This window comes from Cyprinodon variegatus, unplaced genomic scaffold, assembly GCF_000732505.1.
Source record: "Cyprinodon variegatus isolate N-32 unplaced genomic scaffold, C_variegatus-1.0 Scaffold251, whole genome shotgun sequence".
Lineage (NCBI taxonomy): Eukaryota > Metazoa > Chordata > Actinopteri > Cyprinodontiformes > Cyprinodontidae > Cyprinodon > Cyprinodon variegatus.
The window spans coordinates 522,951-536,316 of NW_015150704.1; the positions used below are offsets into that span (position 1 = coordinate 522,951).

Sequence of the window (13,366 nt, forward strand, 5' to 3'; positions counted from 1 at the left end):
CAATTAGTGAAATGGGTTTGAGTATTTTCCCCATATAAAAATAGAGAGGTTGTAGTTAAAGGTGAAATGTTATATGAATGCTAAAATCAAGCGCCTTTGCTACAGATTGGTTGGTTTTTTTTAAAGAATTTTATCCCTTAATTACAAAATCAATCAATAGAAACAGGCTTTTTCTCTGCAACTGGAATTAAAAAGATAAAACAAAAGAATGAGAGACCATTAAGATAACACATATTTTCTAAAATGTTAACATTACAGTTTATATGTATCTTTTAAATATAACATTTGTCTGGTGATCTGCTGAAAATATTTTACTTACTTTGATGTTTTAATATTATCATTTCAAAGGCGCAATCATTAACTTGCTCAGTAGGAACTTGACTCCCTCTAGTGGCCAAAAGTGGAAACTAGAACTCAACATAAAAAGACAAGATGGTCAATCCATTTTAAAACACAGATATTATCCTAAACGTTATTAAATGTCTTTAACCACAGGAAAATAGGCAACAAACAGTTTATTTCACCCAATGATGTGTTTGCACACTTTCAATAAGCTCCAGGTCAAATACATGAACACAAGGATCCGACTTCAGAGTACAAATGTCTTAAAAATACAAATACATTAGGAAAATAAAATTCAAAAGTTGTACAAACTTCCACTGAGGTCAAGCCCACACAATTAGCAGCTGTTGTCCAGCAGAGGCCGAACAAACGCTGCATTTAAAGGAAACGCTTCCGGTACCAAAAGTTTCAGTTTCCAGGAATTAGCTGATAAGAGGAGAGAGAGAATATGAACCTAATGTTGCCTCACTTTGACAGGAAAACTGTGCAGCAAAATAGGAAAACAATTTACAAGGTTTTACCGTACATAAAGTTTGCTTTTTAGACCTCATAGTTTACAGAAAAATCATACAGACTGAAGGTCTTTAAAAATCGTTTTAGAGCGCTCTTTCTTTCAGATTTATAGTCAGAATATATTAGAAATGTATCATTTGTAATATAGTACTATTAAGTACTATTACACCACATTTGACTTTTACTCATCTTTCCCTCAGGATTATTCCAGCAAGGCCAAGATGCAGAGATCTAGTCATCTGCTTGTCATCACAAGGTCACATTAATTTGGAGCCTTTAACAGCATAATCAAATTCACATTTCTATGCATTTATATGTTGATAAAGATACATTTTCTATATTATTTTAGTCAAAGGTTTGAATTAATTCATTAAAAAAAAAACAAATACGAAGAGTGCCAAACGACCCGATGACGTCCAAGAAGACTGAACCCATCAGAAAGTCTTAAAACAACAGTAACAATCAGGCCTAAATGACTTTAAAATGCTGTAACAGCCAGTTGTCTCTTAGCCATTTTCACTGAGCCGCAGATCGTCTAAAGCAGGCAGGTTTAGGAAAGTGAGTTGATTCAAGTCCAGAGGGAAATCCAGGGGCTCACAGTTCAGTCTTCTGCCCAGAAAGAGGCACCTGCTGCTGGATCTCCTCGTCTGACGTCATCCCTTCGTCCGTCTTCTCCACCGGAGCTTTGCTCTTTTTCTTCTTCTTCACTTTCTTCTCCTTCTTTTTCTTTTTAGCTTCCTTCTCTCCATCTGAGCTTCCGTCGGCCTTCTCTCCTCCTCCTTTCTTGCCTCCCTTCTTCTTTTTCTTCTTCTTCTTGTCCTCTGCGATAGCAGCCTGGTCTCCTTTCTTCCTTGGACTCCAGTCCTCACTCAGGCAGGCTGGATGAACACAAGGAAGTAGGTGGAGGTGCAAAAAGGGAGAAAATTAGAAACAAACGTGTTTAGTATGGGAGGACGGAAGAGGGAAATGAAAGCAAGTCATTTGAAAATTATTTTTTAAATGGGCTTAACCCTTTCTGGGGCATACAATGAAAGACTAACTAAATTTCAAGCAAAGAGTACACTGCAAAAAAAACTGGAATCTAAGTAAGTCAGTTTTTCTTAAAATAAGATCATTTTTTCTTGAACTGAACAGGTAAAATACTTTGCAAATGGAATAAGAAAATGTACATTTAAAATAAAGGAAAAAAAATGCAGTCTCCGATTTGAAGTGCATAATATCAAATAATCTGATTTTAAGGATAAAAATGCTCCTTCAACTGGGAGATTTTCTTATTTACCTACTTAAATTAAGGGTAAATACACTTATTTTAAGACATTTTCACAAATATATAGATAATTTTTGTAGTGCTTTATTGGAATCCAGGACAAGGCCTTATTACCTTTGTAACGTTAAAAAATATGCATATTTTGATGGCATAAATAAATGACAATGTAACAACAAGAAAAGCCAACTTGCCCGTATAAATTAAGAAAAACAACAAAAGTGCTTCTATAAGAAATTTATGAAACACACTGAGAGTGAAAGAAATGGCTCTCCATTTGTAAGGGGTATGCAAGTGATCAAAAATGGTAACTTGCCCTATAAAGGGTTAATTTTGAAGATTCTTAACACAATTTTTAGACAAACATCTCATCATACTGATTCATGTAATCTAACAGAAACCAAACCAACCCGCAACAATTTTTTTCCACCTTCTTCGCTGCAAAAATGATCGAAAAATTAGTCAAACTTAGAAGGTAAATAAGATGATCTGCCAGAGGAATGAGCATTTTTACCCTTAAAATAAGATAATTACATATTATGCAGTGAAATAAGAGGCTGCAGCAGTGTTTTTCTTAGTTTAACAGCAAATTGTCTTATTGCATTGGAAAACTCTCACTTACCTGCTCAATTCAAGAAAAAAAAAATAGCTTCTTTTACTTATTTAGATGTCAATTTTTTGCAGTTTGCAGAGCTTTGCTTCAAGCATACAGCTGATAAAGATACTAAATGGAGCAGCTTTTTCTTTTTCTTATTCTCTGCTCCAGCCATACCTTCTTTCTTAGTTTTCTTTCCATCTCTCTTCCATGTTGGAGGGAGTGTACATATCTCCCCTTAATATGCAAACTATCAGTGACCCAGTGAGGCGCTGCTCTGATATCCATATATTCCACCATATATTAGCTGTGGTAGGGAGGCTGCATCACCGCAGCAACGCTGTTTTATTGATCATCGGCCGGTTCGGCTCGACAGACCAGCCATTTGACTTCAAAGGCTGCTCTCTGTCTGCTGGCAGGGTGGTGGCGCATATGTTCACCTGCCTACAGGCGCTAAGGGGGAGTCCTTGACAGAGCCTGAAAGGTCGCAGGGTTCAGCTTTCACAGCGCTTTTTTCACATATGTGTTAAATAAGATATTTCCAATACAGTATCTGCAGCCGTTCAAATTGAATTCAGCATATCTGAATTATTCCAGTGTCAATTTGAAAACTTTCAGCGTAACTAGCGATTGTGCTGAAAGTCGCTGAGGGAGGGAGCACAGATGTCAGTCAGTGAACTGATGCTGGGGCTGCAACTGAGCATCATCTCGCTAATCGATTCATTATTTTTTTCAATCAATAGTCTGATAAAAAAAACTTCCCTTAAAAAAGATTTTCTACAGAATTTAAACAAGGTGAAGCAACTTGAGGAGTTTTGGATAGAGCATATTCATTATTAAAATGCTTTTTCAGCACCACACATCCTGTTCTCCTTGAAGGGGTGATCTTCCACCTTCTGTTGAAGGCTCCTGCACCCTGAGTGTGTAAAAGAGCGCCATCGCAGATCCTTCCAGTCCCAAAGATCTTAACAACCCCACTGTTTCCAAGTGTTCTTATACATCAGTGGTTTTATTTTGAAAGTTTTGCTCAATTTCTTTCAGTTCTTACCTGCTCTGTCAGTATTTTCTACATCAATGCTGCTGTCTATAGTGTTTTTTTTTCTCCATTTCCTGTTAAATCGGCGGCTCTTTTTCTCTGCACCTCTAAAATAATTTTACACTAATCTGAGACTCAAAATTGTTTAGATTATTATTCTAAATCGATGCTGTTATCTGCAGTTTGTTCTGTAAATTGGCTTTTCACTGCCTCTTGAATATGTTTTATCCAATTATGATTTTTTTTTCCTTTATAACAACAAAGTGCTTTTTCTCCTTTGCTCTACAGTAAATTTTCAACTTCTTGCTCTTGCTGATGTATATGCTGTTAAGTTCCTCTGTACTTTGCAATTGACAAATCTGAATTTCCCCGCTGTGAGACAATAAAGACAAAATCCCTATTCTATTCTATACATCATTTTCCAAATATATAATTCTATCTCCTTTGCAATCGAAAATAAAAATGACCCTTCATGTTAGCAATGAAGCCAAAAACAACAAGCTGTTCCTGTAGCAGCAGATACAACAGTGTGGTTATCTGGGTCATCGTTGCAAAAGACCAGGAAAAATACTGCTGAGTCTTTGGGTGATTCTCAGAAAGGTTAACAGAGAAAAGTCTCCGTTTTACTGCAGGAGATTATTTTTCTGGAACAAATGAACCTGTTTTTGTTGCCTTGGTCAGAGAACATAAATCAAACATTTGCTCCAGAGAACCACGGCCTTTGGGGTCCTTAAATTCAGCCCAAGCTTCATTTTGTGTTATTGATTTTGTTTTTCTATCTTGACTTTTATGTAATGAGCTTTACCTGTTTTGCCAAAAAACAAAAAAGAAAAAAACAAAAAGAAATCATGAAACAAACCTTAGCAGGTTAGTTGCAACAGCTCATATCCAACGTCATTCTATGCCATATTTTATGGCACTCTTCCTTTGAGGTGTGAGTTTGTTTACCTTTGTCCCCTCCTTTGAGAACATGTTTCTCACACAGGTAAGTGGTCAGGTCTTCCTCCTGGTTTCCTTTGTACCAATCTTCAATCACTTCCTCGTACTGCTCAACCATCACGTCACACTGAAAAACACACAAAGGAAATCCAGCAGCGGTCAGACGTCTACATGCACTCAATCTGGAGATAAAAGTCGTTCATTTTTTTGCTTTTGATTGTTTATTTAAAACATAACTTTGCAGGTGCATTCATTTAGACATGATCTGGGTGCATTTCCTAAATGAGGGTTAGCAGCCATCCAGAGAAAGTCCTGGGTAAATTCATGCGTACTCTGACTTTTTCATTTTCGAAAGCTAAGAAGGAGTAACCCAGAGTAAAACTTTGACAGAAAATTCCTCAGTTAAACAACCCTGTTCAGTAGCAGGAGGAATTTTCAGCGTTTTAGCTGAGATCTGAAAAAAGAAGTGTTGAGGCCAATTTATGCTTCTGACGCATAGCCTCAGCAACCGTCAAATCTGTCTCTGTGCACCTGGAAAAAAAATCCTGACTAAGCATCAGACGGTCGCAAACCTGTGCAGACCTCAAGTAGAAGTGCACAGACAAAAAGCAGCTGTGATTGGTCCTTGCTAGGCTTTTCTGACTGTCTGAGTGGTCGTCCTTCTCGTTTCGGTGCCGGTGCGCGCCATTTTTAAAAACCGAGGAACAACTACAACGGACAACTACGACGAAAGGCGGAAGTACAACCACTTGTACGATTCCTCAGGCAAAGTATATAAAGATGCCAAGGTCTCTGCCAAAACGAAGTTCTCGTGAGCATCCGCTGAAGTTCTCACGAGTTCTCCAATAGGCTCCCCCTTGTGCTTTGGCAGGAAACTGCTGTGAGTCCCTGGAAATTCCAGACCAACGTTGCAGAAGCGTACCAGCAAAACTGGGTCGTGACCAGAATGAAGCGACATTTGATGTGTCCGGTTGCAGAAGTATAATCTGCCCTTTAGAAATATTGTGTCCTTTTCTGAAGGTTCTGCTAAGTTTGGAGCTCAAATACTGAGAAGATATCCCCATGAGGAATGGGTGAGTAGAGCGCAGTTTTGATTCATCTATTTAGAAGGAATATAGCCTGTTAAAATCTATTTAACAGAAAGTTATTTTCATGATTTTCTCTAATTTCAGTGTAAAAAAAAAAGACTCATACATGCATTCAATGGAAAAAAAATGCGAACGTTTTTTTGTGTCTTTTAGCTTGACTATTTGAACCATTTTTAACAAAAACTAAAAGCATACCTGTTTTTTGAGGTCGGCAACTTCTGCAGACGTTTCGTTCCACAGCTCGTAGGGAATATCCATCACCACCTTCACCCCTTTATTCACCAGGCCATGAAGAGTGGAGAAAGTCTCTGACATTCCCTGCACACAAACATCACAGCAACATCAGCTTTATAATGATCATGATGGGATCTGACCAAAGCATCCAAAAGAAAGAAGGGAAAAAAATGCTGCTTTGGGGTCATTTTTAGCCAAACAAACAATATACCTGAACAAAGCTAAGTGCTTAGATTGTCCGTCATACAGGATTACTTGAAAATCAGAAGTCTGAAAAGATCTTCCTTCCTCAGGTGAAACATCTCAGAGAAACTAACATTTTCCTGATGCTAGTGGAAATATAAACTGTGGTTGCATAGCAAAGGATGCAAAGACAGACAGAGAGACAGACCTTGGCGAAGCGGTTGCTGCCGGTCCTTTCTTTGTGCAGGTTGTACTCCAGCAGACGCTGACACACATTTTCTACAACCTCGATGAATCGGAGATCTCTGGATTAAAAGAAAAGAAAAAACACTGAGATGGGTTGTCCTTCTATGGCGTTCCTACCTTCACTAAACCATATCCAGTCAGTTAAACTGAGAGCATAGAGATCGCCATGGAGGACCTCATCCTTCTTTTCATAATACACTAAACATCCCTCACGGGATTGCCATCAACCTGAGCTGCTGAGGCTGAAATATGCCAACCCATTTCAATAGTTCTTTGAAAAATGCCGGAATTATGCAAGATTTAATATTTTAGTATACATTTGGGGTCAGATTAAACATTGTTTCCCTCTTGGGGCTCATCGTGTGTTTTAGTCCTTTAATGGATCAAACAATTTTTCCATTTAAAGTTTTGTTTTGTGTGTTTTTCTCTCTCCACATTAACATTTTCTGCAGAGTTCATATTATTTTGGTATCAGTCTAACTGATATGTAATGCCGATATTTTAGGGCCAATATTACAGACTTCCTTTCTTCTTCTTCTTTGTCTCTTTTCCTTTATTTTCATGATAACAATGATAAAATGACAATAAATGTTACAAAGGCCTCAATTTAAATAAAAAAGTTAAACCTTTTTTAAATAAATAAAGTAAAAATCAACACCAGGGGGACAAAGGCGTTAGCAAAATCTTGCATGGTTGCTGAAGGCTCTAATGAATCAGTCAAAACTAATCATTAAATAAAAATCACAGATATCGACTGATGTCTCGGCCTATTTCTAGTCCCAATGTGACCTGAAATCCCCCCTGTTAACCCTTTTATTTCTTTTCCTTTTTTTCTTATTTGCTCGTATTCTGCTTTTATTTTTCTTCTATTTTATTGTCTTAATTCATGTAAAGCACCTTGAATTGTGCATGTACTTAACTGTGCTATACAAATAAACTAACCTCGCCTCCATGGACTGCAATCTGAGGTCCTCTCCTTTATCAAGGTTTCCTATGACGCCACCTGCATACCATCAGCTGTCATTAAGGAATAAACGCTAATGTAAAGGAACAACTTAATAAACTAGGATAAGCTCTTTGATGAGGCTCAGTTGAATTTTAAAGCACCTTTTTAAGGATACTAACCTTAAAGCAGATATTAAATATACTTTTCGCTTAATCCATGTTTCTGTGTCAAAAACAATAGCTTCAATAGTTCTGATGCAATAGTTTAATCTCATTAGCTGTGAGCAGAAAATCCAAATATTTAACAGAAATAAAGGTTAAAAAACAGTCGGTGTGTAGTTAGCTAAATAATGTTTCACTGAGTGAATTGAGTTAGTGAAATCAATGAACTTTTGAAGAATTTATTCAATGAAATAGGAATAAATATGTGATGCTTGCCATTTTTTATTGACTTCATTAAACAAATATATATATAAAAAAAATCTTAGAGATGCAGACAAATATTGTTTCTGAAGGGAAACTAAAGTACAAAACGCTGTGGATTAACACTAACTTAAAGCTTCAGATAAACTACTTCCTGTGCCTTTAAAAACACACAGAGGAGTGTTATCGCTCTGACAGCAGCGCAGCTCGTTTCTATATCAGGTTCTTCCACAGGAACTGAACCTGACCAAGTTCCCCTCCCCTGGTGCCTCGGCTGAATGACAGAAACATCTAGAAAGAAGGTCTCATTTCTGCTTTTTAACTTGAGCCGCTTTAATGGAGGGCAGAGAGCTGGAAGAAACTCACGACTTGACGTATTTAACAGGCGGCGCCCCTTTCCCGTCTATGAAGTTGTAGTTGCTTTCAATCACTGCTTTGGTCTTTCCCGTCTCTTCGAAAGCCGACTTCATCTCGATGCTGACAAACTTACAGACTGGAGGAGGAGAGAAAAAAACAAAAACATAACATATCTGTCTACAGCACAAACTGCAGCTTAGCTATTATTTATAAACAGTGGAAGTTAGCATGTTTCATCTCATCCTTATATTTTTATCAACAAATAAAAAGATTCAAATTTGTATTTCATTTCTTTGACAAATGTATTTCTATTAAAATAATGTATCGAATGAATCAAGTGCTTATAAAGTAAAACAAGGTGAATATTTAAAGCAGGAAATCAGTAAATATAATAAATAATTTCAAAGATTGTTCTTTTCAATTGCACATCTATTTTATTGAAATTATCAAAACTGAATAAAAACAGAAATCCATCCCAGTGAAAAAAACATGAAAAAAAGAATCAGAATATTTATTCTTTATGATCAGATTATCTTTAAAAATCTTCAGATAAAATCTGACTTTACATTCTAAACAATTTATAGAAAGAAAATATGATTTTTTTTATTTTTAGACTTTCAATTTTATGCAAGACACATAAGATTTGGTCAGAAAAAAGAGACTGGTAAGGACCTCAGATCAAATACTGAATGTTTTTTATACAAATGTAGCATTTTTTCCAAAACAAATGATAAAAGCTTTGTTCCTTTCTCCAACAATGAGTTTATTAAATCTTTCATTTCCATGACATATTTGCCAATAACAAAATTACCTTAAAGTATCTATAAGAGCATCCATTACTCTGGGGTTCTGTTATGGTGCCTTTAGTTCAGTCTATTTTACAGTCACTGTTTTGTTTATCTTTGGAATCTGCTGATAAGCGAAAATGCAAACGCCTTATATACATTTAAAAAAAATATATAGGACGAAGCGAGGAAAAAAACAGCACAGGGACATGGAGTTTGATTATGCTGCTTTTTGGCTGCCCTTAAAAAGTAAACCTCAGTCTGTTACCGATGATGAACAGCAGTAGGCCAAAGGATCCAGCTTAAAAAGATGGAAGCAACTCATTTTACCTTCACATCTGTTGGGAAGATGGACCCACTCATCATCCCCGTCAGTTTTAGCTGCTCCAACCGAAGAAATTAGGAACAAAACCGAGCAGTACACAACCAGCATTATGGCGTCTAGTGTCTTCGACTTTATATCTTTACATAAGGGTCGTTTTAAACATCAAAATGAGACAAAGAAATCCATTACAGCTCAGTTTTTACATCCATCGGCGGATCACGATTACAGGTGTCTGCAAACACTTCCGGTGAGGGCGTCGCGCAAAGGACGCTGTCACGATTTGGACCAATCAGGGACGAAGAAGTGGCAGAAGCTTAACCAATGGGAGACAAAGAATACTCACGGAAAATGTGTATCGCAGGAGGTATCACTCCGCGATATTTTCTTCACTAAAAATTAATGACAATTTAAAAGCGGAAAGAAGTAAAAAATGCTCTTAACAAACCAAAATATAATGTACACCTAAATGCAAATAATACAATAGAGTTGAACTGAATAAAGGTGAGATAGATTTTTTTATAGAAATTTGAAGTTACAAGAATATTGTTTGAAACTTAAGTTATTTTTACAGTGTAATTTAGTGTGTTACACATGACTAAAAGTTTTGGTGTTTATTTTTTAATAGAATATTTATGATTGGAAACTGCCAACATGTCTCATACAATTTGTATAGAAATATATTTAAATACTATTTTTTCATGTAATATGAAAATAACGCACGTGCCCATTTAATATAAATGCATGTTTTATGATTTAGCTTCAAATGACGAGAATAAATTTTATTATTAAACATGAATTACTTTAAATGCCTTTGATAAACACTCTGCTGACAGAGTGATACGTCTAGTTTATATTCAGTCATATTATATGTCTTGCGATTCATAGATTTCTCCAGCAGGGGGAGCTGTTTATAAGTCTAAAGGGTTTCAGATGTTATATATCAATCATGTCTGATTAAGACAGTCTTGCTTGTGCATACGTTTTAACTTTATTAATAATAATATTTAGTAATATAAAAATAATAATGTGATTGTGCTTATTGTCATTGTTGCAAATAGTCCACATTTCCAGACCATCAGATTGATTTTAAGCCTAAATTCTTTCAGAGTTTAACAAACAGAGAAACTTTAGTACAGGAGAAGAAAATAAAGCCTGATCAAATGAAGTATTACTAATGAATACTAAACAGATGTAATGACCTGGAGTATCTTGCTAAACCACAAAGGTGCCCTCTTACACCTTAATTAAAAAGGTTGGAAAGGAAATAAAAGTGACATTTAGTGATGAGACTTCAGCATCCCAAAGCGAGGTTGTAGAATGTAAATGGGCAGCTAGATGAGGGATTTATCTGTTGTAATGAAAGCACTTTTCCGGTCTGCTGTAGAGAAGGAGGAGCTGACCTATAAGAAGAAGCTTTCAGCTTATTGGCCTGTCCGTGTTCCAGTCCTCCCTATGGTTAGTGATGAGATATGAGGGCTGAGCTCATGGTTGAGACGCCGCTTCCTAGAAGTCTGCTGAGTTCCTGTAGGCAACTTTTTTTCCTCAGATAGCACAGGATGGCCTTTCACGGCTTCACCGATGGTCTTCAGATCTAATAGCTTGTCTTTAAAAGCCAGGCTTCTATAAAGACCCTGCTGAACTGTTCCTGAAATGTGGAAACATGGAATTAACTTAATATTCTCTGTTTTTATTAAAAAGAAAACAGAAATTACAAGCTAATTTCATTAATTATTCTTGGCTTGAGCTCCCTTTCACGTTTCCCTTTCAACTTTTTCCTTTATCTTCTGAAATCTACAATCATCTTCCTTGTTTTGTTCACATTCAGGATCAGATGATCATTTCCACATCATGCAACAAAGCAGTCCACCTGCTCTCTGTGATCAGTTTCCTTTCCATCTCGGATGCACCAAACGACTGGAGGTCAGAGGTGTACAGAGTTAAAAGGAATGATGAGAGTACCGTGCCCTGTGGTGCTCCTGTGCTGCTGACCTCCCGGTTAGACGCTTGACCCTTCAGACTCATAAACTTTAAAAAAAAGCAGTGTATATTTGAGTGTATGTATTTATTCAGCTGGGATATGATGTGCTCCTGTGTGCTTGAATGTATTTGTTTGAACCAGGGTGTGAGTGAAAGAGATTTTCACAGCATGATAAGAGCGTTTCTCAGCGGTTCAATAATAGTGCAGTTTCTCTGAGAGGTGCTTCAGTGTACTGCTGCCTGCCAAAAGGACAGTCAGCTCCTCGCTGCACAGAGCACACTCGCTCGCGCACACACTCGTACAGATCAGTGCGTGTCTCATAGCAGGACTTGACACTGAGTTGGTGGAGGGGAGGTTGATGTGAGGAGAGAAAGAAAGATGAAAGCTAGTTTTTATACAGCCATGCAGCCCACACAACAGGCAAACCGGGGCTTTGTTGGAGAAACTCTCATCTCACTGCTCCTTTTCAGCTGTTCCTTGGAAAAAAAATAATAACGCAGATTACATGGCAGCTTGTTGAAAAGCTTTGTCGCTCTCCTCTTAAAAAGAGGCCGCCTTTATCACTGTGAACCAATAAATGCTTAGACGCAGGAAGACAAACACTGAATATGAACCACAAACGCGATCCTAAAGGGACATTAGAGGCTTTGTATGTGAACAAAACATACTGAAAATGTGTCCGATGTGAGCTCATCTGCTTGAAATGCTGCAGGTTTTTAGATATTTCTAAGATTATTTGTATAAAGTTCTGAGTTTCTTTTTTCCATTCAGTATTCTGTTTAATCATACCTAAAGACTTTTTTCTTTCATACTTTTTGGTCTCTCACATCATAGTAGAGGAATCTGGCCCTCTGGAGCCGGGAATATCTGCTGTCACCAGGCAGCACACATTTCAGAATCATGTATGGTCAGGTATGTGTGAAGAAATATGTTATTTCTTTACAGATTAGAAGGATAAGCAGCACCCACTGAGTTGAAAGTATAATCTCCTTAATATGGGTCTGATGTCCTCCCTGCATCACCAATTATCAGAAGTCTAAACGTTAATACAGCACCTCCGTTTCTCTTTTTTTCGCACATATACTGTACTGCTGTGTTTTTAGATCCTAACCTGTGCATGGCACAGTTAAGACCAAGCTACCTGCACCACCATCTTCGGTCATAAAGATGAGTTCATGTTCAACCAAATGCCAACAAGGAAGGGGAAAAAAAATGTCTCAGTTTCGCCGATTGAAACGATCCATTCCACTATTTTGCGCCAGTGTTCCCCTGTTTTGCATTTTTATTAAAACTTACAGTAATACTTGCACCTTTAACTGTTTACGGTTTTACTGTTCACTGTGCAATATCAGATTGCTATTCATAATTTTGCCCAGTTTGTGTTTATCTCTTAATAAACAGGTAAGTTTGTTGTTACCAATCATTGTGTTTTATTCAATCTCACCTAATTTAGCTGGCTAGATGTTATCAAGAGTACTAAAACCCTTTTCAACATGAGTCTTACAACTAAGGCTAAATACTTTAACTTAAACTTAAATACATGCTCGGATAGGCTGGTATCGGCCAGTATCGGTATCGGATCGGAAGTCCAAAAACAATATTGGTATCGGATCGGAAGTGCAAAAACCTGGATCGGGAGATCTCTAATCCAGAGCGTAAATTAAAACCATTATTGTTACGTACAATGTGTTAGCGAAGATGGAGACCAAAAAGAGGTACTTAAGCATATTCCAGAAAAGAAAAAGCAGTAGAGCTGCTGGACGAATGGAAAAATTTCCCAAAATAAACACGTTCTTTCAAAGAAAGACGGCGTGGGGGATTGGGGTGTTTTACTTCATATTGGGCCCACCCAGATAATGTTGCTTACGGGCCTATTGTTGCGTCATTATGCCATTGTCTATGAGAAATGCCTGTTGAGATTTGAGCCTCTGTCTATTGATGCGAGAAAGTAGAGCCCTGATTGGATAACCAGCAAAAATACATCACTTTCAGTGAGGCTAAAACCCTTTTAGGGGGTCTGTGGAGCAGGGCCGGGTCGTGAAGCTAGCTGCTCCATTCCGATTGGCAGACACAAGGATTTTTTCACAACCTCATGAATCAAGAAGGAACCTTG

General features: G+C 37.4%; 1 protein-coding gene across 1 annotated transcript; it reads right to left on the reverse strand.

The window, feature by feature from the left end:
* Positions 1-442: 442 nt before the first annotated feature.
* Positions 443-9,524, reverse strand: cnpy3 (canopy FGF signaling regulator 3). The gene is made up of 6 exons (XM_015382153.1): positions 9,281-9,524; positions 8,175-8,301; positions 6,403-6,499; positions 5,973-6,095; positions 4,699-4,816; positions 443-1,733 (listed from the first exon to the last, which is right to left on the reverse strand). Exons 1-6 carry the CDS (start codon positions 9,381-9,383, stop codon positions 1,450-1,452), a joined length of 852 nt encoding a protein of 283 aa, XP_015237639.1. The 5' UTR covers positions 9,384-9,524; the 3' UTR covers positions 443-1,449.
* Positions 9,525-13,366: the final 3,842 nt, after the last annotated feature.